The sequence below is a fragment of the Carcharodon carcharias genome, chromosome 6, assembly GCF_017639515.1.
Source record: "Carcharodon carcharias isolate sCarCar2 chromosome 6, sCarCar2.pri, whole genome shotgun sequence".
NCBI classification, from domain to species: domain Eukaryota; kingdom Metazoa; phylum Chordata; class Chondrichthyes; order Lamniformes; family Lamnidae; genus Carcharodon; species Carcharodon carcharias.
The window spans coordinates 123,328,035-123,354,145 of record NC_054472.1 but is presented as its reverse complement, the minus strand read 5'-3'; the positions used below and the strand labels follow the sequence as shown (position 1 = coordinate 123,354,145).

The following is a 26,111-nucleotide window of genomic DNA, read 5'->3' as shown; positions in this document are numbered from 1 at the left end:
CCGTTAGTCTACTCTCAATTATTAGTAAAGTGATGGAAGGGGTCATCAAGCGACACTTGCTTTGCAATAACCTTCTCACAGATGCTCAGTTTGGTCTCTGCCAGGGTCATTCAGCTTCTGACCTCATTACAGCCTTAATTCAAACATGGACAAAAGAGTTGGACTCCAGAGGTGAGAATGACTGCTCTTGACACAAGGCAGTATTTGACTAAGTGTGGCATCAGGGAGCCCTAGGAAAACTGGAGTCATAGGGAATCAGGGAAAACTCTCCACAGATTGGAGTCATACCTAGCACAAAGGAAAATAGTTATGGTTGTTGCGGGTTAATCATCTCAGTTCCAGGACATCACTGCAGGAGCTCCACAGGGTAGTATCTAGGCCCAACCACCTTCAGTTGCTTCATCAATGACCTTCCTTCCAACATAAGGTCAGAAGTGGGGATGTTCATTGATGATTGCACTATATTCAGCAGCTTTCATGACTCCTCAGATACTGAAGCAGTCCATATCCAAATGCAGTAAAACTTGAGCAATATCCAGGCTTGGGCTGACAAACGGCAAGTAACATTTGCGCCACACAAATGCCAGGCAAAGACTATCCCCAGCAAGAGAGAATCTTACAATCACCCCTTGATATTCAAGGGCATTACCATTACTGAATCCCCCATTATCAACATCCTGGGGGTTACCATTGACCAGAGACTGAACTGGGCTAGCCACATAAATACAGTGGCTACAAGAGCAGGTCAGAGGCTAGGAATCCTGTGGCGAATAACTCAGCTCCTGACTCCTCAAAGCCTGTCCTCCATCTAAAAGGCACAAGTCAGGTCTGTGATAGAATACTCTCCACTTGTCTGGATGAGTGCAGCTTCAACAACATCCGAAGCTTGACACCATCCAGGACAAAGCAACCTGCTTGGTTGGTACCCCATCCACAAACATTCACTCCCTTCACCACCGATGCACAGTGGCAGCAGTGTGTACCGTCAACAAGACGCACTGCAGAAACTCACCAAGCCTCCTTAGGTAGCACCTTCAAAATCTACAACAACTACCATCTAGATGGACAAGGGCAGCAGACACATGGGAACACCATCACCTGGAAGCTCCCCTCCAAGACACTCACCATCCTGACTTGGAAATATATCACTGCTCCTTCACTGTCGCTGGGTCAAAATCCTGGAACTCCCTCCCTGGCAGCACTGTGTGTGTACCTACATGACAAACTTCAGCAGTTTAAGAAGGCAGCTCACCACCACCTTCTCAAGGGCAAGTAGGGATGGGCAATAAATGCTGGCTTTGAGACAGTGAGGTAAAAGGTAAGAAGAAATGTATTTACATGAAGTATTACTGGAGTATCAAATGCTTTGTCACAAGGTTGAGACATAAAGTCCTGCACTTGCTACAGGAAAGTAGGACCAATATTTGAAGCAGGGAAAAAGTACAGGACTATGGGGGGCCAGCAGGCAATGGGACTAATTTTGTATTAGTCTAGTATCAACATAATGGGATGAATGACTTCCATCAGTGGTGTAAAGTTATATGGTTTTAATTTCAAGGCTATAATAGGTCAAGAGTAAAGTTTGTTATCATAAAATGTGACTGTACTTACAGAGTAGCTTGTCCATTGGCAAACTGACAATAATGTAATTGAAGTAACCAATTACAACGTGAAAGAGAAATACAAGATAAAAGAAATCAGGGCAAGCTATACATAGGAAACAGTAATGTTGATAAGAAAGATTTCACTTACGTGTCATTTGTCTTTGTTTAGCCATGAGCATATCAGTGGAGTTACTGGCACAAAAGATGAAAGAATCCGACAGTCTAAAATGAATCTTTTCGATGGAGAATCTCATTTTTTCCAAAGAGATGCTGCTGAAGAACATAGTGTTCAGAAGTCTGCAATGCACAAGTCAAGAAAAGTTGCCATCCGGGAGTCTGCTGAACACATTTCACTGAATAAACAGGTGAGTTTAAAGAGCGGTATTCAATCCAGTCAGCAGGCTTCAGACACTAAAAACTCAGTTCATTTCAGTGGAAGGAATAAGAATTTTTAGTAGGAGGAAAAGTTTATGTACAACAATCCCATCTCTTTTTGCTAGGTCAGCTCATCTCTTCCCCATATCCCCATAATCCTAACCCTTACCCCTTTCTTTTGAGAAATTACAACTAGTTGCCTCTAGAACCCATTAATAACAGAAGATCAATGGTCTTCACTGGTAATTAGTTCTCAGTTCTATGGCTGTTTGGGTAAAAATGTTTTGCCTTCCTTTCCTTCTTGCTCCTAACTCCCTAATTTATAAATGCTTTGTGGTATTGATTTTCTTCCCCCTTCCTGTCCTCTTCCTCTCTTGAAGATACTAGACTCGAACTTCTGTTTGTCACTTTAATCCAGGGAATGCAGTCATTTAAATTTTAGAAGTGAGTGCAAGTACCTGTGCTGTTGAAACCAGAGAGTCTGCCCCTCTTAGACAATATATCTTGTACCACGCTTTATTGCTTCAAAAGGGGAAATCATGGCTGATCATCCCAAAGAAAGTACGCAATCTACAGCATTCAATCCCTTGCTTAGATGATTGGATGGTGAGAGTGGAAGCTGTATTCTCAATTTTAATTCAGGGGTGGGAGGGGTTTGAGAGAAGCAGTAAATTCCCCTGATCTCGGCATTGTGAGGCACAGGAGATTTTAGATCCTGGAACCCCATCTGCCTGTCTTTGGTCAGCTGCCTGCCCAAAACTAGCAGGAAATTACAGATGGTTGGTGGGACAGCATGGAATGTCACATTGTGGAAGGCTGCCCACCAGGACTGCCAGACCTGCTGAGTTTTTCCAGGTAATTCTGTTTTTGTTTTGGATTTCCAGCATACGCAGTTTTTTTGTTTTTAGGACCATAGGAATGATTGCCAGCAATGAGATAAGTCAAAGAGTGGGGGCTTTGGAATGGTCTAGCAAGCAGGAATGAGTAGTGTGGGAAATCACAATCAATGGCATTTCACAGTAATGAGTTAATCTGCCATTTGGCTAAAATGAACGATGTTCTTCATTATTACATACTATTTACATATGTACAAAGATGCAAAGGAGGAATAACAAACAACAGAGTAAGGCATTGCAGTTAGAAGCTGTAGAAACCAAGAAGGCGTGAATGCAATTTCTTGTTACTGACACTATCTCAGTGTGTTAGTGACAAGAAAACAGTTTTACAGCTTCTGACTTCACACATGGCAATTTGAGCTATATTATTCCAATGCATTTAAAAACTGGGGAGGCAGCTTTAAATTTCTGAACTTAATGCCCAAGGTCCGTTGAATATGTCCTTTGCATCTTTATTTTAGTACGTTGGAATTACAGTGCCCTTTTAAGCAGCGTGCGTTATTATTTTAGCATAGCATTCTTTTCCCGTTAACAAGCATGGTCATAACATTAACTTATATTTACATAGCACCTTCAGAATAACAGAATATCCCATTGCTCTCCATTGTTCAACATCAGGCCAAAGCAGAAATAGGAGCTTAATTAAGAGAGCAGAAAGCTTGGTTGAACAAGTAGGTTCAAGGATGTTTTTGAAGGTGGGGAGAGATGTAACAAGATGGAGATTAAAGTCTGTAAAACTGAGGAATGAGGAGAGGTTAGCAAAGATACAGGGGAGATAGGAGGGATGAACTTTGTGGGACACAATATGGGTAGCAGACTTCTGGATGTATTAGTGTTTATGGAGTTTGGAGGAATGAGAAATAAGACATTGAAAAAAATTCAGTGACAAAAGCATTAACTAGGCCTGTATTCACTGGAGTTTAGAAGAATGAGAGGGGATCTCATTGAAACGTATAAAACTCTGACGGGGCTGGACAGACCGGATGCAGGGATGATGTTTCCTCTGGCTGGAGGACATAGAACAAGTAGTCATAATCTCAGGATATAGGTAGGCCATTTAGGACTGAGATGAGGAGAAACTTCTTCGCTCAGAGGGTGGTGAACCTGTGGAATTCTCTACCAAAGAGGACTGTGGGAGGCCAGGTCACTGACTATATTTAAGAAGGAAATAGATAGATTTCTAGGCTCTAATGGTATCAAAGGGTATGGGGAGAGAGCGAGAGTATGGCATTGAGATAGAGGATCAGCCATGATCATATTGAATGGCACAACAGGCTCGAAATGCCAAATGACCTACTCCTGCTTCTATTTTGCTATGTTTCTATGAGTCCTCAGTTGGGTAGCCTGTTGGAGAGGAACGAAAGGTTGATGATTGACTGGACACAGGGATGGAGGATAGACCTTTTTTTAGCAGTTTTGAAAGGGGGAGGAATCTCTTCATGAATGATTACAGTAGGGAGAGTAGTCTTTTTGGAAACAGGACTTTCCAAACCTTTTTCTGACGCAATGATTTGGCTGCAACCTGTTGAAACATTTCTTGTACTGACCTGATGTGGACACCATAGCCATGTTGTAAATGGTGTGGGTGACTCCAACAGTACACAAATGTTATTAACCTCAAAATTTAGCAGAGGATCAAAGGCACATCGATGTTGGGGATTTTGGATGATGGGGGGATAGAGTTTAGAAAGTTTGCTAACCCCTCTTCAGTCCTAGAAGCTCTCCCCTGGAAACTCATCCTCTTCCTGTCACCAGAAGCATTTACATTGATGATGTACAATTGACAAAGGACACACTATTACCTTCTCTGTGAAATATTAAATGAACAATGAATTTCTGTGATGCTGATGGGATTGGGCCCCAATATTTCATGGGCCTCCAAAACAGAAGGATGGAAAGCGAGCCCCTTTTCCCATTGGCTCTGCAGTGGAACCTATAATCCCTCCCAGCACATTACAAAAGGTTAAATGCAAAAGCAGTGCTCATAGTTTGCAGGTCTTAAGCCCAACTGTCCCACAGTAAAAATTGAATCTGAAATCTGAGCACATTTAGTAAATGCAAAATGGTAAATTAAAGAAAAACAAGAATTGGCCAAGATTAGTGCCAAGATGCTGGTGTGTCTATTTCCACAGATGGACCATAGGAATCAACAACTTTTCATTTGCAATATAAATCATTCATTCTTCATGTTAACATCACAATGCTTTTGAAAAGACCCACCAACCGTATTGTCATAATAATGAGATCCGCAGAGGTAAAAGTTTAACTGGGCTTGCATACTGTTTTTGCAACCGCTGATTAGGCCATGAGATATCATGGAAAATCTGAGACAAGCACGTCCTCTCAGTGGAGCCCATTTCCCTGAGGGTTCCAAACAGCTGTTATGCCCCTCAGTTGTACATGGAAGTGTTCTAATATCTGTTTTAAATGGCCTGCCCAGCCACCTAAAAAATCAGGTTGTAAAAATCCCTGCCGAGTGGGAACAGACTGGATATTTCACCCACCCCAATGTGACTGCCCACCTGCCACAAGGAGGGTGAAACTTCCCCACAGTGACTCATTGTCATGACACTTGCATCATGACAGGCTATAATAGTTTTCTACATACTTTTCCATAAAGAACTTGAAGAATGCTGACTTCTCTTAATTGCATATGCTAATATTTTCTTTCAGAATGCAAATTTGACTGCTTTTTTGATTAATTTGTAAAAGCGGATGTACAGTATTTAACTGACAGTGTTGCTAATGCTGAAATGTTTTGCACTGGATCAGCCTCATGTTTTTCTGCGTCTCACCTCAGATTTACGATACTCAAGAATTTCACAGAAGACTGAGAGAGGACAGCCTGCTTCGTATGCCTGAGTTTATAATCAAGCCAAGATCTCACACTGTCTGGGAGAAGCAGAATGTGAAGTTACACTGCACTGTCTCAGGTTGGCCTGAGCCTCGGGTTACATGGTAAGTAATAACTTTTATTATATACAGACAATATATCACCCCATCCTATTTGTCTACCAAAGCAAGATAAAATTCTACCTATTTAGAGAAAGTAAACTATGAAAACGCAGTCAGCTCTACCTTATCTTTCTAAATGTATTACTAAGGTAGAATGGATTTGAAAGGAGGGCTTCAGGCTAAATATTATAAACAGCATGGACAAACTTCATTGACACCCGATACTGGAGATTGAAGAATTATATTCGAAATTGGCAGGGGGCAGCACATATTTAAAACTCAACCTGAGCCACGTCTACCAGCAGGTAGAGTTGGAAGAAGGCTCTAGGGAATTTGTGACCATCAATACACATCGAGGATTGTATCAATATATTTGACTACCCTTTGCGGTCTCATCAGCGAGTGCTATTTTCCAAAGTACCATGGAAAATCTGCCTTAGGGTCTGCCCCATGTTGTTTATCTGGATGATGTCTAACTGATGAAAACAGCTAATTTGGAGGAGGTGCTGAAATACTTCTCATAATTGGGGGTATGCTTGAAATGAGAAGAATGTGTTTTCCAAGCTATAGAGGTAGTTTACTTGGGCCATAAAGTCAACATGCAGGGCGTGCATCTTTGTGGAAGGAAAGGTCAAAGGCTATTCGCAAGGCACCTACACTGAAAAGCACTACAGAACTAAAAGCCTTCTTAGACATGGGCCAGAATTTTGACGTTGGCGCGCAGGGGCGGGCCTGACTTGCCGTTGCATAAAATGATGCAGGGTGACATCACCATGCGTCACTTAGATCTTTAATTCAGCGGGTGCAGTGGAGGCAGCTGCACACCTGCTGAACTGTCAAAGGCCTGTTAATGCCATTAAAAAAAACAATTAAAGTAATTATCATAGAAGCATAGAAATATAGAAAATAGGAACAGGAGTAGGCCATTCGGCCCTTCGAGCCTGTTCCGCCATTCATTATGATCATCGCTGATCATCCAACTCAAAAGTCTGCTCTCGCTTTCTCCCCATATCCTTTGGTCCCTTTCGCCCCAAGAGCTATATCTAACTCCTTCTTGAAAAGATACAATGTTTTGGCCTCAACTACTTTCTGTGGTAGCGAATTCCACAGGCTCACACTCTCTGGGTGAAGAAACTTCCCCTTATCTCAGTCCTAAATGGTCTACCCCGTATCCTCAGACTGTGACCCCTGGTTCTGGACTCCCCCACCATTGGGAACATCCTTCCTGCATCTACCATGTCTAGTCCTGTTAGAATTTTATAGATTTCTGTGAGATCCCCCCTCATTCTTCTGAACTCCAGCGAATATAATCCTAACCAACTCAATCTCTCCTCATATGTCAGTCCCGCCATCCCAGCAATCAGTTTGGTAAACCTTTGTTGCACTCCCTCTATAGCAAGAACATCCTTCCTCAGATAAGGAGACCAAAACTGCACACAATATTCCAAGCGTGGTCTCACCAAGACCCTGTATAATTGCAGCAAGACATCCCTGCTCCTGTACTCGAATCCTCTGGCTATGAAGGCCAACATACCATTTGCCTTCTTTACTGCCTGCTGCTCCTGCATGCTTACCTTTAGCGACTGGTGTACGAGGACACCCAGGTCTTGTTGCACATTCCCCTCTCTCAATTTATAGCCATTCAGATAATAATCTACCTTCCTGTTTTTGCTACCAAAGTGGATAACCTCACATTTATCCACATTATACTGCATCTGCCATGCATTTGCCCACTCACTCAACTTGTCCAAATCACACTGAAGCATCTCTGCATCCTCCTCACAGCTTACCTTCCCACCCAGCTTTGTGTCATCTGCAAATTTGGAGATATTACATTTAGTTCCCTCATCTAAATCATTAATATATATTGTGAATAGCTGGGGTCCCAGCATCGATCCCTACAGTACCCCACTAGGCACTGCCTGCCATTTGGAAAAAGACCGTTTATTGCTACTCTTTGTTTCCTGTCTGCCTACCAGTTTTCCACCATCTCAATATACTACCCCCAATCCCAAGTGCTTTAATTTTATATGCTAATCTCTTATGTGGGACTTTGTCGAAAACCTCCTGAAAGTCCAAATAAACCACATCCACTGGCTCCCCCTCATCAACTCCACGAGTTACATTCTCGAAAAACTCCAGTAGATTTGTCAAGCATGATTTCCCTTTTGTAAATCCACGGTGACTCTGTCTGATTCTGCCACTGTTTTCCAAGTGCTCAGCTATTAAATCTTTTATAATGGACTCTAGAATTATCCCCACTGCCGACATCAGGCTGACTGGTCTATAATTCCCTGTTTTCTCTTGACCTCCCTTTTTAAACAGTAGGGTTACATTAGCTAACCTCCAATGTATAGGAACTGTTCCAGAGTCAATAGAATCTCAGAAGATGACCACCAATGCATCCACTATTTCTAGGGCTACTTCCTTACGTACTCTGGGATGTAGATTATCAGGCCCTGGGGTTTTATTGGCCTTCAATCCCATCAATTTCTCCAACACCATTTCCCTACTAATACTGATTTCTTTCAGTTCCTCCCTCTCACTAAACCCTGTGTTCCCCAACATTTCTGGTATGTTATTTGTGTCCTCCTTTGTGAAGACAGAACCAAAGTATGTATTTAGTTGGTCAGCCATTTCTTTGTTCCTGTTTCTGACTGTAAGGGACCTACATGTGTCTTCACCGATCTTTTTCTCTTCACATACCAATAGAAACTTTTACAGTCAGTTTTTTTGTTCCCCACAAGCTTACTCTTGTACTCTATTTTCCCCTTCTTAACCAATCCCTTGATTCTCCTTTGCTGAATTCTAAACTGCTCCCAATCCTCAGGTCTGTTGTTTTTTCTGGCCAATTTGTATGCCTCTTCCTTGGATCTAATACTATCTCTAATTTCCCTTGTAAGCCATGGTTTGGCAGCTTTCCTATTTTACTTTTGCACCAGACAGGAATAAACAATTGTTGCAGTTCACCCATGCGTTCTTTGAATGTTGCCATTGCCTATCCACCGTCATCCCTTTAAGTAACATTTCCCAATCCATCATAGCCAACTTGTGCCTCATACCATTGTAGTTTCCTTTATTAAGATTCAGGACCCTAGTCTCAGAATCAACTATGTCACTCTCCATCTTGATGAAGAATTCTATCATATTATGGTCGCTCATCCCCAAGGGGCCTCGCACAACTAGATTGCCAATTATTCCTTTCTCATTACACAATACCCAGTCTAGGATGGCCTGTTCTCTAGTTGGTTCCTCAATGTATTGGTCCAGAAAACTATCCCGTATACACTCCAGGAATTCCTCCTCTATGGTATTGTTACTAATTTGATTTGCCCAATCTATGTGCAGATTAAAGTCACCCATAATTACAGATGTTCCTTTATTACATGCGTCTTTACTTTCCTGTTTAATGTCATTCCCAACAACACCAGTACAGTTTAGGGGTCTATATACAACCCCCGCTAACATTTTTTGCCCCTTAGTGTTTCTCAGCTCTAACCGTAAAGATTCCACATCATCGGAGCTAATATCTTTTCTCACTATTGTGTTAATTTCTCTTTAACCAGCAATGCAACTCCACCGCCTTTTCCTTTTTGTCTGTCCTTCCTAAATACTGAATACCCCTGGATGTTCAGTTCCCATCCCTGGTCACCCTGCAGCCAAGTCTCCGTAATCCTGACTATATCATACCTGTTTACTTCTATTTGCGCGGTTAATTCATCCACTTTATTGCGAATGTTCCTCGTGTTAAGGCTTGTCTTTTTAACATTACTTGTCCCATTCCCACTATTTTTCACTGAGGCCCTGTTTGATTCTTGCCCTTGATTTCTCTGCCTATTGCTTTTCTTATTCCCCTTTCTGTCTTTTGTTCTTGCCCTTGATTCCCCCTCCTCTGACTCCTTGCATAAGTTCCCATCCCCCTGCCATTTTAGTTTAAACCCTCCCCAACCACTGTAGCAAATATTCCCCCTAGGACATCAGTCCCGGTCCTGCCCAGGTGTAGCCAGTCCAATTTGTACTGGTCCCACCTCCCCCAGAACCAGTCCTAATGCCCCAGGAATTTGAAACCCTCCCCTTCACACCATCTCTTCAGCCACGTATTCATCCGATATATCCTGCTATTTCTACTCTGACTAGTATGTGTCACGGGTAGTAATCTTGAGATCACTACCTTTGAGGTCTTATCAACGCTGCCCGTCCAATCTTAAGGTTGACGGGCAGGTGAGGAGCCCAAGTGGCCTTTATGTTTTTCAGGAAACCTCATCCACAGGTGGGATGAGATTTCCTGAAGGTTTTATTAAATAAATAAATAATTTTTGCACAATTCATAAACATGTCCCAGCTCATGGGACACTGTCACATTAGGAGACATGTGTAAATAATTTTTATTTTTCCTTATTCAAAAATTTCAATATGTACTTAATCTCCCTGAGGCAGCTCCGTGCCTCAGGGAGATTTCTGAGCTCTTTCGTGTGCATGCACGAAAGAGCGCAGGCCCTGACTCTCCCTCCTCCCCCACCACCTGCACAGGTAGTGCTGAGCACTATTGGCTGCGCGTCATGCTAGGTGGGCATTAATTGGCACGCCCGCATAAAATGGCAGTGCACAGCCGATCGCGGGTTGTGATCGGTTCTGCGCTCGCCCCCGCCCGCTCCCACCCAGCCTGCCTGACACAGACCCTAAGACCATAAGACATAGGAGCAGAAATTAGGCCATTTGGCCCATCGAGTCTGCTCCGCCATTCAATCATTGCTGATAAGTTTCTCAACCCCATTCTCCCACCTTCTCCCCGTAACCTTTGATCCCCTTACCAATCAAGAACCTATCTATCTCGGTCTTAAATATACTCAATGACCTGGCCTCCACAGCCCTCTGTGGCAATGAATTCCATAGATTCACCACTCTCTGGCTAAAGAAGTTTCTCCTCACCTCTGTCTAAAAGGTCTTCCCCTTACTCTGAGGCTGTGTCCTCGGGTCCTAGTCTCTCCTACTGATGGAAACATCTTCCCCACATCCACTCTATCCAGGCCTTTCAGTATTCTGTAAGTTTCAATCAGAACCCCCCTCATCCTTCTAAACTCCATTGAGTATAGACCCAGAGTCCTCAAACGTTCCTCATATGTTAAGCCTTTCATTCCTGGGATCATTCTCATGAACCTCCTCTGGACCCTCTCCAGGGCCAGAACATCCTTCCTGAGATACGGGTCCCAAAATTGCTCACAATATTCTAAATGTGGTCTGACCAGAGCCTTATAAAGCCTCAGCAGCACATCCCTGCTTTTATATTCTAGTCCTCTCGAAATAAATGCCAACATTGCATTTGCCTTCCTAACTACCGACTCAACCTGCAAGTTAAACTTAAGAGAATCCTGGACTAGGACTCCCAAGTCCCTTTGCGCTCCAGATTTCTGAATTCTCTCCCCATTTAGAAAATAGTCTATGCCTCTATTCTTCCTACCAAAGTGCATGACCTCACACTTCCCCACGTTGTATTCCATCTGCCACTTCTTTGCCCATTCTCCTAACCTGTCCAAATCCTCTGTAGCCTCCCCGCCTCCTCAATACTACCTGTCCCTCCACCTTTGTATCATCTGTAACTTAGCCAGGATGCCCTCAGTTCCTTCATCTAGATCATTAATGTATAAAGTGAAAAGTTGTGGTCCCAACACTGACTTCTGTGGAACTCCACTAGTCACCGGCTGCCGTCCTGAGAAGGACCCCCTTATCTCCACTCTCTGCCTCCTGCCAGACAGCCAATTTTCTATCCATGCTAGCATCTTGCCTCTAACACCATGGGCTCTTATCTGACTGAGCAGCCTCCTGTGCGGCACCTTGTCAAAGGTCTTCTGGAAGTCCAAGTAGATAACATCCATTGGCTCTCCTTTGTCTAACCTACTTGTTACCACCTCAAAAAATTCTAACAGATTTGTTAGGTATGACCTCCCCTTGATGAAACCATGCTGACTTTGCCCGTTTTTACTATGCACTTCCAAGTATTCTGAAACCTCATCCTTATTAATGGACTCTAAAATCTTACCAATGACCGAGGTCAGGCTAATTGGTCTGCAATTTCCCGTCTTTTGCCTCACTACCTTCTTAAACAGCAGGGTTACATTAACGATTTTCCAGTCCTCTGGGACCCTCCCTGACTCCAGTGATTCCTGAAAGAAACTTACACAGGTAAGTTTCTGGCCTGTAAGTTTAGAGCTGAAGGTGATTGAAGAAGCATACATTGTGTTAGTGCTCTGTCCTTCGTTCCAATAAACTATCAGTGTTTGTTCAGTCAATCAGTCTCTCTGCCTGTATAGTTTCAAGCACCAACAAATGTGTTAATATCAAGGGGGCAGCTAGCGCTCGCCAGACAACATGAACCTGATAACCAAAAGCGTAAAACTCAGTTATCAAATTGAAATACAGGGAGAATTAGAATTTGAATCCGTTAAATTCTGAGTGGCAAAACCATTTTATTTATATTTTAAAAATCTCTTCACTACTAACTCATTGTTCTTGCCTCCATGCAACTCACCTGAAACCTGACAGCTGCTGAACTCCATGGTTGCCTCACTGAAAATTGCAGAATTTTCCTGAGATGGTCATGTAAATTAGCTTGTTAATAGGAATGAGCCTATTCAGGGTCTACTCGATCCCCCACCAGCGGGAAAATAGCAGATGATGGAAATGGAGGTGGGATTTCCAGCCAGGCCACTCAACAGCCATTTTGTTTGCTGTCCCTCCACCGTTCCCATCCAATCGGGGATGGGAATATTCCAGTCCAGGACTTGAGCACTCTAGTGCAGTATTGAAGGAGTGCTCACTGTTAGAGGTGCTGCTTACATATGAGATGTTAAACTGATCGAGGCTCTGCCTGCCCTCTTTAGACGTTAAAGATCCTATCACAGTATTTCAAAGAAGGGCAAGAGGGAGTTATCCCTGGTATCCTGCCCAATATTATTCCCTCAATGAACATCACAAAAACAGGTTATCTGGTCTGCTTATTATCACATTGCTGTTTATGGGAGCTTGCTGTGTGCAAATTTGATGCTGCACAGTGACTACACTTCAAAAGTACTTCATTGGCTGTAAAACACTTTCAGATATCTCGTGGGTTTGAAAGTCAGTATATAAATGCCAGCCTTCCAACTTCCAGTAATCATCTTTTTGGTAGGTCTTTGCTATCTATTATTATCTTGTCCATAACTTACATTTTTTCTTTAAAATAACCTTTACATCATCTGCTTAGTGCAAAGTATTCATTTAATACTTTAGCCACGTCCTCTGCCTCTACATGAAAATTTCCATTGAGTCCTTAATAGGATTTAATTTATTGTTGTCTGCTAATCTTTTCTCTATCCTCTCTTTGGGCTGGGTTTAATGCAGCCAATTGTGACAGGGACAATGGCGGCTGGGCCCACTGAATCACGGGAGGGGCCCCACTTCAGTCACCCGGTGACGGCAAAACCTCCCCCAATTAAGTCAGAGGGTGGAAGATGTTGACACGAGATTCCTGGCCCAGGTTTTGGGCTCAGGCAGCTGAAAGCACGACTGCTAATAATAAAGCGTAATTCTGAAACATCCTTTCTGGAACAAGGGTAATTGTTTCCCGTTTCCACTTTCTACCCCAGTTATCCTTACATCCTGTCTGATTAGAACTGCCAGTTGTGGACCGGTGCCCATTAAGAGCTGGACTGATTTTGCCTCAGCCTATAGAACATAGGATTTATCAGAATGCGAATAGAACACATTTCTTAATAAGACCATGCTACTGAGCAGTACTGAACAACATTTTTATTTAAATTATTTTTAGGAATTGGTGTTGATATATCTTTTATTTTTGGATTCATTACTGTTTACTTGCATATATAATGTTCATGATTGGGAAAAGTATCAGTGTAAAGCAGTAGTGATACTTAACAAGTTTACATTTTAACTCCATTTTTATTCCAATACTCAGGTACAAAAACAATGTGTCCATCAATGTCCACACTGATCCTGGGAAATACATCATCAACAGTAAATATGGTGTTCATTCTTTGGAAATTAACAAGTGAGAAGCTATTTTCTTTCTTTAATCTAAGATCAATTAGTTTGTGTTAAAAGAGGACATAATGTTGGTAATTCTGTCAATAATTCAGTAACAGCTGCAGTGTGACTTAGACACAAATGGAGGTGAGAAATTGTATCTAACAAGAGTCCATTATTAGCAGTCAGATGTTTTGCAAAAAGAGTCCTGACAGTTGTACTTCTGTTAACAATTTCTTAATAATGCACAAGTCTTAATGGGCACTATTAACTCTGATAGATGGAGTGAGATAATCAATTTATCTCTTTCTGTCCTACCTTTCCTAGTTGCACATACCAATGAGTGGGGCCAGAATTTGCTGGAGTGGAGCACTTAACACTGTCTGTAATTAGCTGCACCTGACCTTTCAGCTTAAAACATTTTTGCCCACAACATTGCTGTAATTGCAAGCTGGTAACTGTTCAGTGAGGGATGCAGGGCATGCATGAATGGAGCAAACAACAAAATCCCCTTAACCAATTAGATTTAACAATTGTGAACTGAACAGAGGAAGAACTGAGAAGAGTTAAAGTGGGTGAATTCAATGTCAGATCAGGTACAAAAAAAGGAAGGGAAAAAAAGATTTGATTGAGAGGGAGAAAATGAAGCAGGAAAAGTATGAAAAAAAACTTGAAATTGACATTTTTAAAATCTCCCCAAAAAATTCAAAATGTGAAGAGTAAGACTCCATACTTGCAATAATTAGTTTTCAGTGCCAGAGAAGTTTGATTGGCAGCAATTCACATTTATAGTGTCAATAAAAGTGTTCTTACACAGCCCTAAATATCTGTAACAAAGACAGAATTACCTGGAAAAACTCAGCAGGTCTGGCAGCATTGGCGGAGAAGAAAAGTGTTGACGTTTCCAGTCCTCATGACCCTTCCACACACCTAAATATCTGTGGCAGATTTAGTTTATAACTACCACACATATACAGTAACTGCATGACATTCAATGCATGTTGATGCTGAGCTTTGTGAAAATAGCATTTCTGCAATTGGCAAAGTGGTGCAAATCGGGCAGCAACATTTAAATATTTACATTTAACAGTGTATCTGCTCCTCGTCTGATGTTGCTGTATCATCTACCCATGGATAACGGCAAGCACCATTTAGCTTCACTGTTAATTTGACAGCAAATTCTGGCTGTTGTAAATTTGATAAGCTGTTAACGAAATTGTGAATGGTGCAAATGCTATGTTTGGATTTCATAGTAAAACTGACAATTGCTCTGTTATAATTGGCTGCTGACTTCAGCAGCCTGCAGCTTCTGCCTTTACAGGTGACTTGTTCATCTGCTTTCCAGGCTGAACAAATGACATTTTCCGAACTGTTACATGTGACGAGTTATCTTACATGTCGCAAATGCACAGTGGAAAATTATGGGACCTGTTCCTGGCAGTCAAGGTACTTGACTGAATGCAAGCACTTGGAGGATCAACTGTAAAGGAGAAATCTGGGTAGCAGCAATGCCACCAAATAAGTAAAGAGAGAAGTGTTAGAAATTGTCACTCATTTGAAGGCAAGGTACAACAGTTAGATTCACAACCAGAATACAATCTGATACAAGTTGAATATTCAGATTACTGTGTTACTTGCATGCTATAAAGGCTTAATTCTTTTCAAAATTTTTTTAGAGTAAAGCCAGGTTACAAGTTACTGTCAAATATGACATGACCCAGATAATTAGAACAATGACCTTGAAGTTACTCTACATGAATTATGAATGTCATACACTTAATGCTTATAGTTACTTTAATGGAGACATAAACCCCTTGATTAAAAACCTCTGCTAAATTAGTGGACAAATGAAATTCAGCCAAATGCATTAAGGCTTTATATCCTAATGTTTGTAATTATAACTTTCAGGTTTTGTTTGTTTTCATTTTTATTTTTAAGAAATTTCTATAGGCTTAAAAATTAGTTTTATAACATTAATAATCATTATCTTAGACTTGCAATAAATTGATATTTGGGCCATTAAGTGACAATCCAGAACAGTTTGACAAGTATTATTTTGTCAATAATTCAGGTGTTCATATTTAGCTACTTAATTTAGGTACGACAAAAATATAGAAGAGGGAAATAAAAGATAGACATTGGCATGCGCAGATCATTTTACACTTGGGTTCAGAAAAATCTTTCTTAAGAATGGAAGAAAGTGTTACATTCGGCAAAAAATGAAATTTAGGTAAAAATTATGCTTTAGTTTTGATTTTGTTTGAAGAAGAATTTGTAAGTATGTAGCATATTTCAGTACTCCCCATTGAAAACATAGAAATAAACAGAAAGATTTATGGCACAGAAGGAGACCATTTGGTCCATCATGTCCATGCCAGCTAAAGAAGAGCTATCCAGACAAATCCTACCTTCCAGCGCTTGGTTGGTAGCCCTGTAGGTTACCGCACCTCAAGTGCATATTCAGATATTTTTCTAAATGTAATAATGGTTTCTACCTCTACCACCCTTTCAGGCAGGGAGTTCCGGACCCCTACCGCCATCTGGGTGAAAAAATTGCTCCTCAGCTCCCCTCTAATCCTTCCACCAATTCCTTTAAATTTATGCCACCTGGTTAATGACCTGTCAGCAAACGAAAATAGGTCCATTCCATCCTATTTATTCTACCTAGGCACTTCAATTTTGTTCACTTTATTTAAATCTTCCCTCAGCCTTCTCTGTTCCAAAGAAACCAATCTCATCCTATCTAATTTTTCCTCTTGGCTAAACTTCTCCCTCCCTGGCAACATCCTTGTAATTCCATTCTGTACCCTCTCTAGTGTGATCATATGCTTCCTGTAATCCAGTGACCAAAGCTGTATGCAGTACTCTAGTTGCAATCTAACTAGCGTTTTATATAGTTCTAGCATAACATCGCTGCTCTTACTCTAGGTCAATAAATGAAAGCATCCCCTATGCTCGACTACCTTATCTACCTCTTTTGCTACCTTCAGGAATCTGTAGAACCTTTGTTCCTGTCCACTTCAGAATCCTAACATTTGTTGAGTATTCCTTTGCCTTGTTTGCCCTCCCCAAATGCATTACCTCATACTTTTCTGGATAGAGTCCCATGTGCCACTTTTCTGCTCACCTGACCAGTCCATTGATATCTTCCAGCAGTCTGCAGCTTTCCCCTTCACTATCAACCATATGATCAATTTTTATATCATCTGCAAACGATTCATGCTCCCTGCATTCAAGTCTAAATCTTTGATATATGCCACGAACATGAAGGGACCCAGCCCTGCGGAACCCCACTGGAAACAGCCGACCAGTCACAAAAATACCCACCCACCATAACCCCTCGCTTCCTACCATTGGGGCAATTTTGGATCCAATTTGCTGCCCTTCGATCCAGTAAACATTTAATTTACTGACCAGTCTGCCATGTGGGACCTTGTCAAATGACTTGCTCAAATCCATGCATACTACATTAAATATACCATTCTCATCAACTCTCCTTGTTACTTCCTCAAAACATTCAACTAACTTAGTCAGACATGTCCTTCTCTTGAGAAAGAACATAAGAACATAAGAACTAGGAGCAGGAGTAGGCAATTCAACCCCTCGAGCCTGCCCTGCCATTCAATATGATCGTGGCTGATCTCATTTCGGCCTCAACTCCAATTTCCAATTTCCCGCCCTCTCCTCATAACCTTTCAACCTGTTACTAATTCAAAATCTGTCTGTCTCCTCCTTAAAATTATTCAGCGTCCCAGCATCCACTGCACTCTGAGGTAGTGAATTCCATAAATTCAAGACCCTTTGAGAAAAGTAATTCCTCCTCATCTCTGATTTAAATCTACCACCCCTTAGCCTAAAACTAAGGCCTCTCCACAAGGGGAAACATCCACTCCATGTCTACTTTGTTTATCCCCTTTAGCATCTTATATGCCTCAATTAGATCTCCTCTCATCCTTCTATACTCTAGCGAGTATAGGTCTAAACTGCTCAATCTCTCCTCATAAGACAAGCCCCGCATCTCTGGAATCAATCTAGTGAACCTCCTCTGAACCGCCTCCAATGCAACTACATCCTTCCTCAAGTAAGGGGACCAAAACTGTGCACAGTACTCCAGGTGCGGTCTCACCAATGCCTTGTACAGTTGCAACAGTTCCCTATTTTTATACTCCGTTCCTTTAGCAATAAATGCCAAAATTCCATTTGCCTTCCTTATTATCTGCTGTACCTGCATACTAGCTTTCAGTGATTCATGCACGAGGACACTCAGATCCCTTTGTACTGAAGCATTATGAAGTTTCTCTCCATTTAAATAATAAGTTGTCTTTTTATTCTTCCAACCAAAATGGATAACCTCACACTTATCCATGTTAAACTCAATCTGCCAAATTTTGGCCCATTCACCTAATCTGTTCATATCCATTTGTAAATTTCTCATTTCTTCATTGCAACTTACTTCCCCACCTATTTTGGTGTAATCTGCAAATTTAGCTATAGTATCTTCTATCCCTGAATCCAAGACATTAATTTAAATTGTAAATAGTTGGGGTCCAAGGACTGAACCCTGTGGCACCCCACTAGTTACAGCTTGCCGTCCAGAAAAAGACCCATTTATCCCGACTCTCTGCTTTCTGTTGTTTAATCAATTCTCCATCCAAGCTAATATATTACCCCTTACTCCATGTGATCTTATCTTGTGTATTAATCTTTTGTGTGGCACCTTATCAAAGGCCTTCTGGAAGTCCAGATATACTACATCTACAGGATCCCCATTATCCACTTTACGTGTCACATCTTCAAAGAACTCTAGCAAATTAGTCAAACACAATTTACTCTTCATAAAACCATGCTGACTCTGATGGATTGCATTTGACTTTCCAAATTACTTCCTTAATAATGGATTCCAACAATTTCCCAACAACAGACATTGAACTAACTGGTCTATAGTTTCCTACTTTATGTCTCCCCCTTTTTGAATAAGGCATTATATTAGCATTTTTCCGATCCTCTGGATCCTTTCCGGAATCCAGGGAATTTTGGAATATTATAGCCAATGCATCCACTATCTCCACTGCCACTTCCTTTAAGATCCTGGGATGCAGGCCATCAGGTCCTGGGGACTTGTCACCCTTTAATCCCAATAGTTTGCTCATTACCATTTCTCTAGTGATGTTGATTGTTCTAAGTTCCTCCTTCTCTATGCCCTTTGCACTACCTGTTACTATTGGGGTGGTACTAATGAGATTCACCGTGAAAATTGAGGCAAAATATTGATTAAGTGTCTCTGCCATTTCTGCGTTCCCCACTATTAACTCCCCGGTCTCATCCTCCAAGGGACCAATATTCACTTTAGCTACTCTCCTTTTATATACTCGTAGAAGTTTTTGCTATCAGTTTTTACATTTTGTGCTAGTTTTCTTTCATAATTTACCTTTGCTCTTTTTATTTTTCTTTAGTAACCCTTTGTTGATCTTTAAAAGCTTCCCAATCTTCCAGCCTGCCACTGACCTTTGCAATTTGGTATGCCTTAGTTTTTGCCTTTACATTATCTTTAACTTTCTTGCTTAGCCATGGATGCTTTTCCCACCTCTTATCATCTTTCTTCTTCTTTGGAATATATTTTACTTGGGAGGAATTGAATATCTCCTTAAATATCTGCCACTGCACATCAACTGTCCTGCCTTGTAGTCTTCCTGCCCAATCCACTCGGGCCAAATCTGCCCTCATGCCTATGTAATTACCTTTGTTTAACTCCAGAACACTAGTGTGGGACTCAAGTGTCTCGCTTTCAAACTGAACTTGAAATTCTAGGAAGCTATGATCACTCTTCCCTAGAGGATCCTTTACTATGAGGTCATTAATTAATCCCATCTCATTACACAAAACCAAATCCAGAATAGCCTGCTTCCTGGTTGGTTCCACAATGTATTGCTCCAAGAAACAATCTCTAATACACTCAATGAACTCTCCCTCGAGGCTACCCTTGCCAATTTGATTAGTCCAGTCTATATGCATATTAAATTCACCCATGATTATTGCCGTACCTTTCTTACATGCTCCCAGTTTATATACTCCTGGTTTATACTGTGCCCTACTGCTGAACTACTATTTGGGGACCTATAGATTACTTCCACCAGGGACTTCTTTCCCTTGCTATTTCTTACTTCTACCCAGACTGACTTTACGTCTTGCTCTCCAGTGCCTATATTGTTCTTCACTATAGCACTGATCTCTTTCTTTACTAACAACATTACACCATCTCCTTTTCCTCCCTGCCTATCCTTCTGAAACACTGAGTACCCTTGGATATTCAACTCCCAAACTTGTTCTCCCTGTAACCATGTCTCAGTAATTGCCACCAAATCATACCTATTTATCTCTGTCTCTATTTGCACTGTTAACTCATTAGTTTTATTCCGAATACTGCGCGCATTCGGATACAAAGCCTTTAAGTTTTCCCTATTGTCAATTTTCCCTACTCTTATATGATTCTTTGGTGCAATATGGCATTCACACACTCTGTCCCTTCCTTTCACTTTTTGGTAACAATCAGCCTCGTCACTAACCTGCACTCTTACCCTCTCCTTAAACTTCGATTTTTGTATATTTCCATGCAACTGAACTCTTCCCCCCGGTATTTAGTTCAAAGCCCTATCTACAACCCTAGTTATGCGATTCACCAGGATACTGGTCCCAGCATGATTCAAGTGGAACCCGTCCGAATGGAATAGCTTCCTCTTTCCCCAGTACTGGTGCTAATGTCTCATTAATTCAAACCCATTTCTCTCACACCAATCTTTGAGCCATGCATTTACCTCTTTAATCTTATTGACCCTGTACCAATTGGCTCATGGCTCTTGTAGTAATCTGGAGATTATTGCCTTTTTGGTTCTGCTTTTTAATTTAACCCCTAGCTGCTTGTATTCCGTCAGCAGAACCTCTTTCCTTGTTCTATCTATATTGTTGATACCTACATTGTCCACGACAACTGGATCTATTCCCTCCCACTCCAAGTTCCTCTGCAGCCCAGATGAGATATCCTTAACCCTGGCACCAGATAGGCAACACAGCCTTCGGGACTCTCGATCCTGGCTACAGAGAACACTATCTATTCCCCTAACTATACTATCTCTGATTACAACTACATTTCTCTTTTCTCCCCCTACTTGAATGGCTCCCTGTACCACGGTGCTATGGTCAGTTTGCTCATCCTTCCTATAGTCCCCACTCTCGTCCACACAGGGAGCAAGAATCTTGAACCTGTTGGATAAGGGCAAGGGCTGAGGCTCCTGCAGTGCTACTTCTATGTGAAGGTCTATGCTGCACGTCGTCATCATCCTCCTGCAACTGAGTGACTATTAGGGCCTCCACTGCATCTTCATGACAGGAGCATTCTCACAGAGAATATGTGCGCTGCTATTAGCCAGACTGGAGTCAAACGTTCATGGATGCAATGTAAGGATCTTATGGTGTCTTCTCACTGCATGTCGTCATCATTCTCCACAAATTGAGCAGCTATGAGGGCCCTCTGAGAGTGCCTGCCTTGTTTGGCCTGTGACTGGGCTCCTTCATCTCCTCCTCACTGGCTCCTTTCTCTGATACAGCGCCAGGTTGTAAAGGGTGCAGCAGACAATGACGATGCGTGACACTGGAGCCTCATTTCCAGCATCCCGATGGTTTGCTCCATCAAGGTGTGAGTTGCAGCATGAGCCTCATTATAGCTTCACTCTGCTGAAGTCTGAGGCCACCACACAGGTATCATCAGCCCTTGTCCCCAAGGAGCCATCCCTGCAGTTTCTTTGGACCCTGGGAGACTTCAGGGATCTGTGACCAACTGAGAATGTAGGAGTCGTGGACACTTCCTGGAAACCGTGCACAGACCTGCAGGATGTGTTTGTGGTGGTCGCACATCAGCTGCACATTCAGCGAATGGAATCCCTTGTGGATGACATAGAAACCCAAGATCTGGGAAATCCAATCATTCTTGCATCCTGACTGTCCTGGTCCCAGGCGAAATGCAGAAAGTTGTGTGCCATCGCGAAGATGGCATCCGTGACCTCATGGATGCCAACCTGTGGAGCCCTGAAAGGGACCACTGGCATTGAAATTGAGCACCACTGTCACTCACTTTCACAGTCACTGGTAGTGGATACCTCCATGTCCCTGTGGCTCCAAATCCTGCAGTTGCTGGCAGACATGACCGACCTATTCCCTAGACATGTGCAGTCGTCAACAACACAGGTTGTTTGTCATCTGCAGGAATGAAAGGCTGCGTCTATAGACCCTGGGTCTAGCTAGGTGCTGACCAGCGACGGCTCACTGTAGCTCTTCGGGAGTCCCAATTGCCCCTTCTTCCAGAGAGTGCTGCTCTTCCCTCTGTGCAACCAGGTGCCTCAGTCGCTCTCTTCTGTGTCGTCTTCGCTCTCTGTATGTCACAATGCATACAGCTAGTTCATCAGGCTCCATGCTACTAATGTACTCCTCCTGCAGGATGAAAGAGAGAGGGTTGGCATGGTGTACTCAGAGTCTCTCTTGGTTAAGTCTGAAGGCCCCTTAACACGTCCCGGAGAATGCTGGCCTCTGGATGGCCAGAGATTAATGTACTGCATGGCTGCCCGAAACCTCATCCAACTGACTGATTGGCTGCAGCTTCCCCCACTGGACTGCATTCTATGCTCTCAGCTCAGGCGCAAGTATTCCCCTAACCTGCACTGCAAGGCTGCACTGTTATCTTGAATCATGAGGGAGACTGGTCCAAACCAGGATGATAACATTGCAGGGGACCACGAGTGCCTCCACCAGTGATTGCTCCATGGCCAGCTTTAACGAGGAGATTGTACAATGTGCCCAGTCACCCAATTGTTCTGCAGTTCACTAAAATTCTTATTAGTTTGCAGTCTGTGTCCAAGGGATGAAAAGCTCTAGAGCACTTGGTGGCACTTTGATGCCTGTGCATTGCTTGAGTGGGTAGTTAAGCTAGAGGCCCAATTGCAGTCATGTCAACGTGGCTGCGCCTGAACTGTCTCACTGCAGAGGAATGGTCACTTCATACAAGGTGTTGCTAATATGTGGCTGCTTCCCTCACCGCCGCCACCCCCCCACAACATGTGCTTGTGCCACCTTCAACCGCAGCGCATTCTTTGCGCCCCACCCCCACCGTGCCTCAACTTGAAGTCCAACAAGTGTCCCTCATGAGCACTCCACAACGTTACTATGCACTCACTTCCAAGTCACCCTCAAAGTGCAGCCCACCAAGCACATTCCTTCTATATGCTGTTGAGAAAGACATCGGCGTTCAGTCACACCAATGTGGGCGGACGATCCAGCGTAGGGGGAATGATTCCGGCAGGCTGGCCTTATAATGATATGCAGATGTATTACACTGAGGCTGCTGATATCCAATGGCAGGAAATGCAGCCTGCCATTGATGGGCTGAGTAGACGATTGCAAACTGGTTTCATGATGTTGTGAAATTGATTTTTGGCTTTTTCGCCATATTGTCCACTCATGCCACCTAATAGGTTGATGCCAGCGGGCACAGATGATTCAGCCATAAGTCTGGCGGTGGGCAGGAAATTCAACATATTCCCTGTTGGTTGGTGGGATGGCTGAACACGCATGATCTTCGGTTGATCACCTCATGAATTATGCATCTGAGGAGCTTGACAAATCTCATGGTGGGGAAGGCAGGAAGTCATCCGCCGCACATTTACCTCATGGGGTCAAAGGTCCTGGTGCCATATTTAAAGGGCACCTAGACAGCCATCCACTCAATGCAGGCCTGAAGCCCTGTGTTACTCCTACAGAGTCCTAATGGCCACAGCTCATACTGGAGAAGCTGGCTTATGTGAGCAACCACATCCTGGGACATACAAGGAAGCCTCAAATATTTGCCTTTCTTACACCTCTGGAGAAGAGCAATGCCGGTGATACACCCATAGATGGGCCATTGCAGTGGTCCAGTTTGTCAGCTTCTTGGCCTTATAGAGGCTCTCCTCTTGCTGCATAGGCCCTTGTTTCTCCTGGCCCTATGCCAACCTGCATGGTCCTTCTCCTCATCTGGATGAGAGTCATTACCAAAGCAGGTTTGCCTGCATCATCGATGCCTCAGTGGATGTGTGAATGAATTGAAGTGATACATTTAGTGAGCACGTCCTTTCCAGGTTTCTCTCCATCTAAAAGCCAGCAGGCCAGTGCTAAGGCCTTTGCCTGGCATCTGTCTAGACATGGCATTCCCATCCCACCCCTTCCAGGTAAAGGACATCCTGGAGAACCAGAGACAGATGTTCCTCCCCTTCACACATGAATACATATGGTGACGTCGTTCTGTGGCTGGGGTGATGAGAGCCATGTGCAAGAAGCCTCACGCAGACACTTTTCTGCATGGCTCCGCTACCCCTGAGACTCTATAGGTGGGCAACCTGCAGCCCATCAGGTTTCTGAGCGTGGCCCGTGAGACATTTTGCTGACCATTGCCCATGCACAGCGCTGCCAGATTCTGCTGGTTTCTGTCTGCGTAGTTTATTTCCTGCCAGTATTACTAAAGTAATAGTGCGTGTGAAGTGGGGTGCATGCTGATTGCACACAACATTGACTGTAAGTACCATGTGCTTCCTCTGCTTCCAACAAAATGCTGCTATGATTCAGTCGGCGTGCCCCTTCTTATTCATGGATGCTTGGTTAGTGCACATGCCCCATTTCAAGCGCAGCTCACTGAGAGGAAGGAGGGCCAATCATGTGGCCCACTCACTAGCCTAGGTTTCCCATCACTGCTATAGAGAGGCCGTCACCTTGGCAGCATAGAAAGACGAACTGCAAGATCCCTTGTCAGCCAAGACCATTTACCCAGGAGAATGGAGTTTGGAGTCGGGCGTTTGCTATTGTCCACCAGCTGTGCCCCTTGGACACATCCACCTCCCTCCCGCCTTTCATCTCTGCCTCTGACAGCAGCCGATAGCATATCACACAGAATGAACGGCAGCTCCACACCTTGCTGGGATCTCGATGTTATGAAACCCCTGAGTTGGGAAGAAACCTGCTGCAATGTGGGCTTAGAGGAGAACATACAGTTGCCTCATAATTATTAGGGTGTCCCTTCAGTTAGCCACTTGAGCTGACCTTGAACTTCAACCACCCGAAAAGACCCTCCTCCCACCTTGTGGGATCTCACTGACTAACTGTATGGTCAAGGTCAGATTGGAAAAAAGGCGCACGTCACCTTTCAAACTCAGTCCATCACCTTCTACCTGCCCCCTGTCACCCACCAATTTCCCCCTATCACCTTGACCCCTCCAGCATCAACATTCCTCTCCCCCCATTATCCTGGACCCTATCACGATCTATCTCCACATGCCTTTCCTCTCCTCAGAGCCAAAACCCATTACAATCCCCATGCCCAACCTGACCTTGCCCCCTCCTATTATCCAAGTCTTGACCCCACCGTTATCACCCCCCACCTTCCCCCCACCCCAGATAGAGCTTTACCTACCAGACTCTCACTCCGGACCTGCCACCCTTCCTCATCCCATTCCCCCTCTGACAGTGGCTGTTGCGTCCCATCACCAATACCCTGAGCTCACCTGCGCAGTAACCCACCATCAATATCACCGACACTGCTGTCTAAGAAAATTTCCCCCCGTCTTCCCGGACACTCTCTTTCCCTTCCCCAGTAATCCTGCCTCCCCTGTCCAGCCTTCATTCCACCCATCCACTATACCGACCTTTGCCCCTGGATTTCGAGCCTTCGCCTGCCTCCAGTGACCAGCCTTGGCACAGTGTTTGTTACCGACACTCAAGTGAAGTTATGCAATGTCGTCAAGCAGGAGAAACCAACATCTACTGACCTCAAAGTCATGAAAGAGATGAAGCTTGCCAGGTGCACACCACTTGGGTAACTTACTTTGGAGAGTGAGCTTCATTCTGGCGAGGTGACCTTTTAATTAGCATGCATGAGATGCTAATGAATGCAGATGGGGTTCTCGACAACTCAACCCACTCTTAACCAGCCGTCAAAGTCTGGAGAACAAAATTCCAAACTAATTTTCAGCTGGCTGGAAACTGGCTTTTTCAATCATGTCAAATTAAGTGCCCCTGCCCGCCACAATTGAAAATTCCGAACATGGTTAGGTTTTCCTTGATTTTGCTTGCTAATACTTTTTCATGCCTTCACTTTGCTTTCCTAAATTCCTTTCGATGTTCACCCTCGCACTTCCTGTAATCCACTAGACTTTTTGCAATACAGTAAGTCCTCACTTAATGTTGTGGT

At 43.3% G+C, this 26,111-nt stretch overlaps 1 protein-coding gene across 3 annotated transcripts in view; it reads left to right on the top strand.

Moving 5' to 3' along the window:
- myom1b (myomesin 1b) overlaps positions 1-26,111 on the top strand; it is a 220,854-nt gene that overhangs the window by 31,341 nt on the left and 163,402 nt on the right. For all 3 annotated transcript variants that reach the window (XM_041190639.1, XM_041190638.1, XM_041190640.1), the window contains exons 4-6: positions 1,774-1,969; positions 5,676-5,833; positions 13,782-13,874. In XM_041190639.1, the coding sequence (XP_041046573.1) occupies positions 1,774-1,969; positions 5,676-5,833; positions 13,782-13,874 (447 nt within the window). The remainder of the gene's footprint in view (positions 1-1,773; positions 1,970-5,675; positions 5,834-13,781; positions 13,875-26,111) is intronic.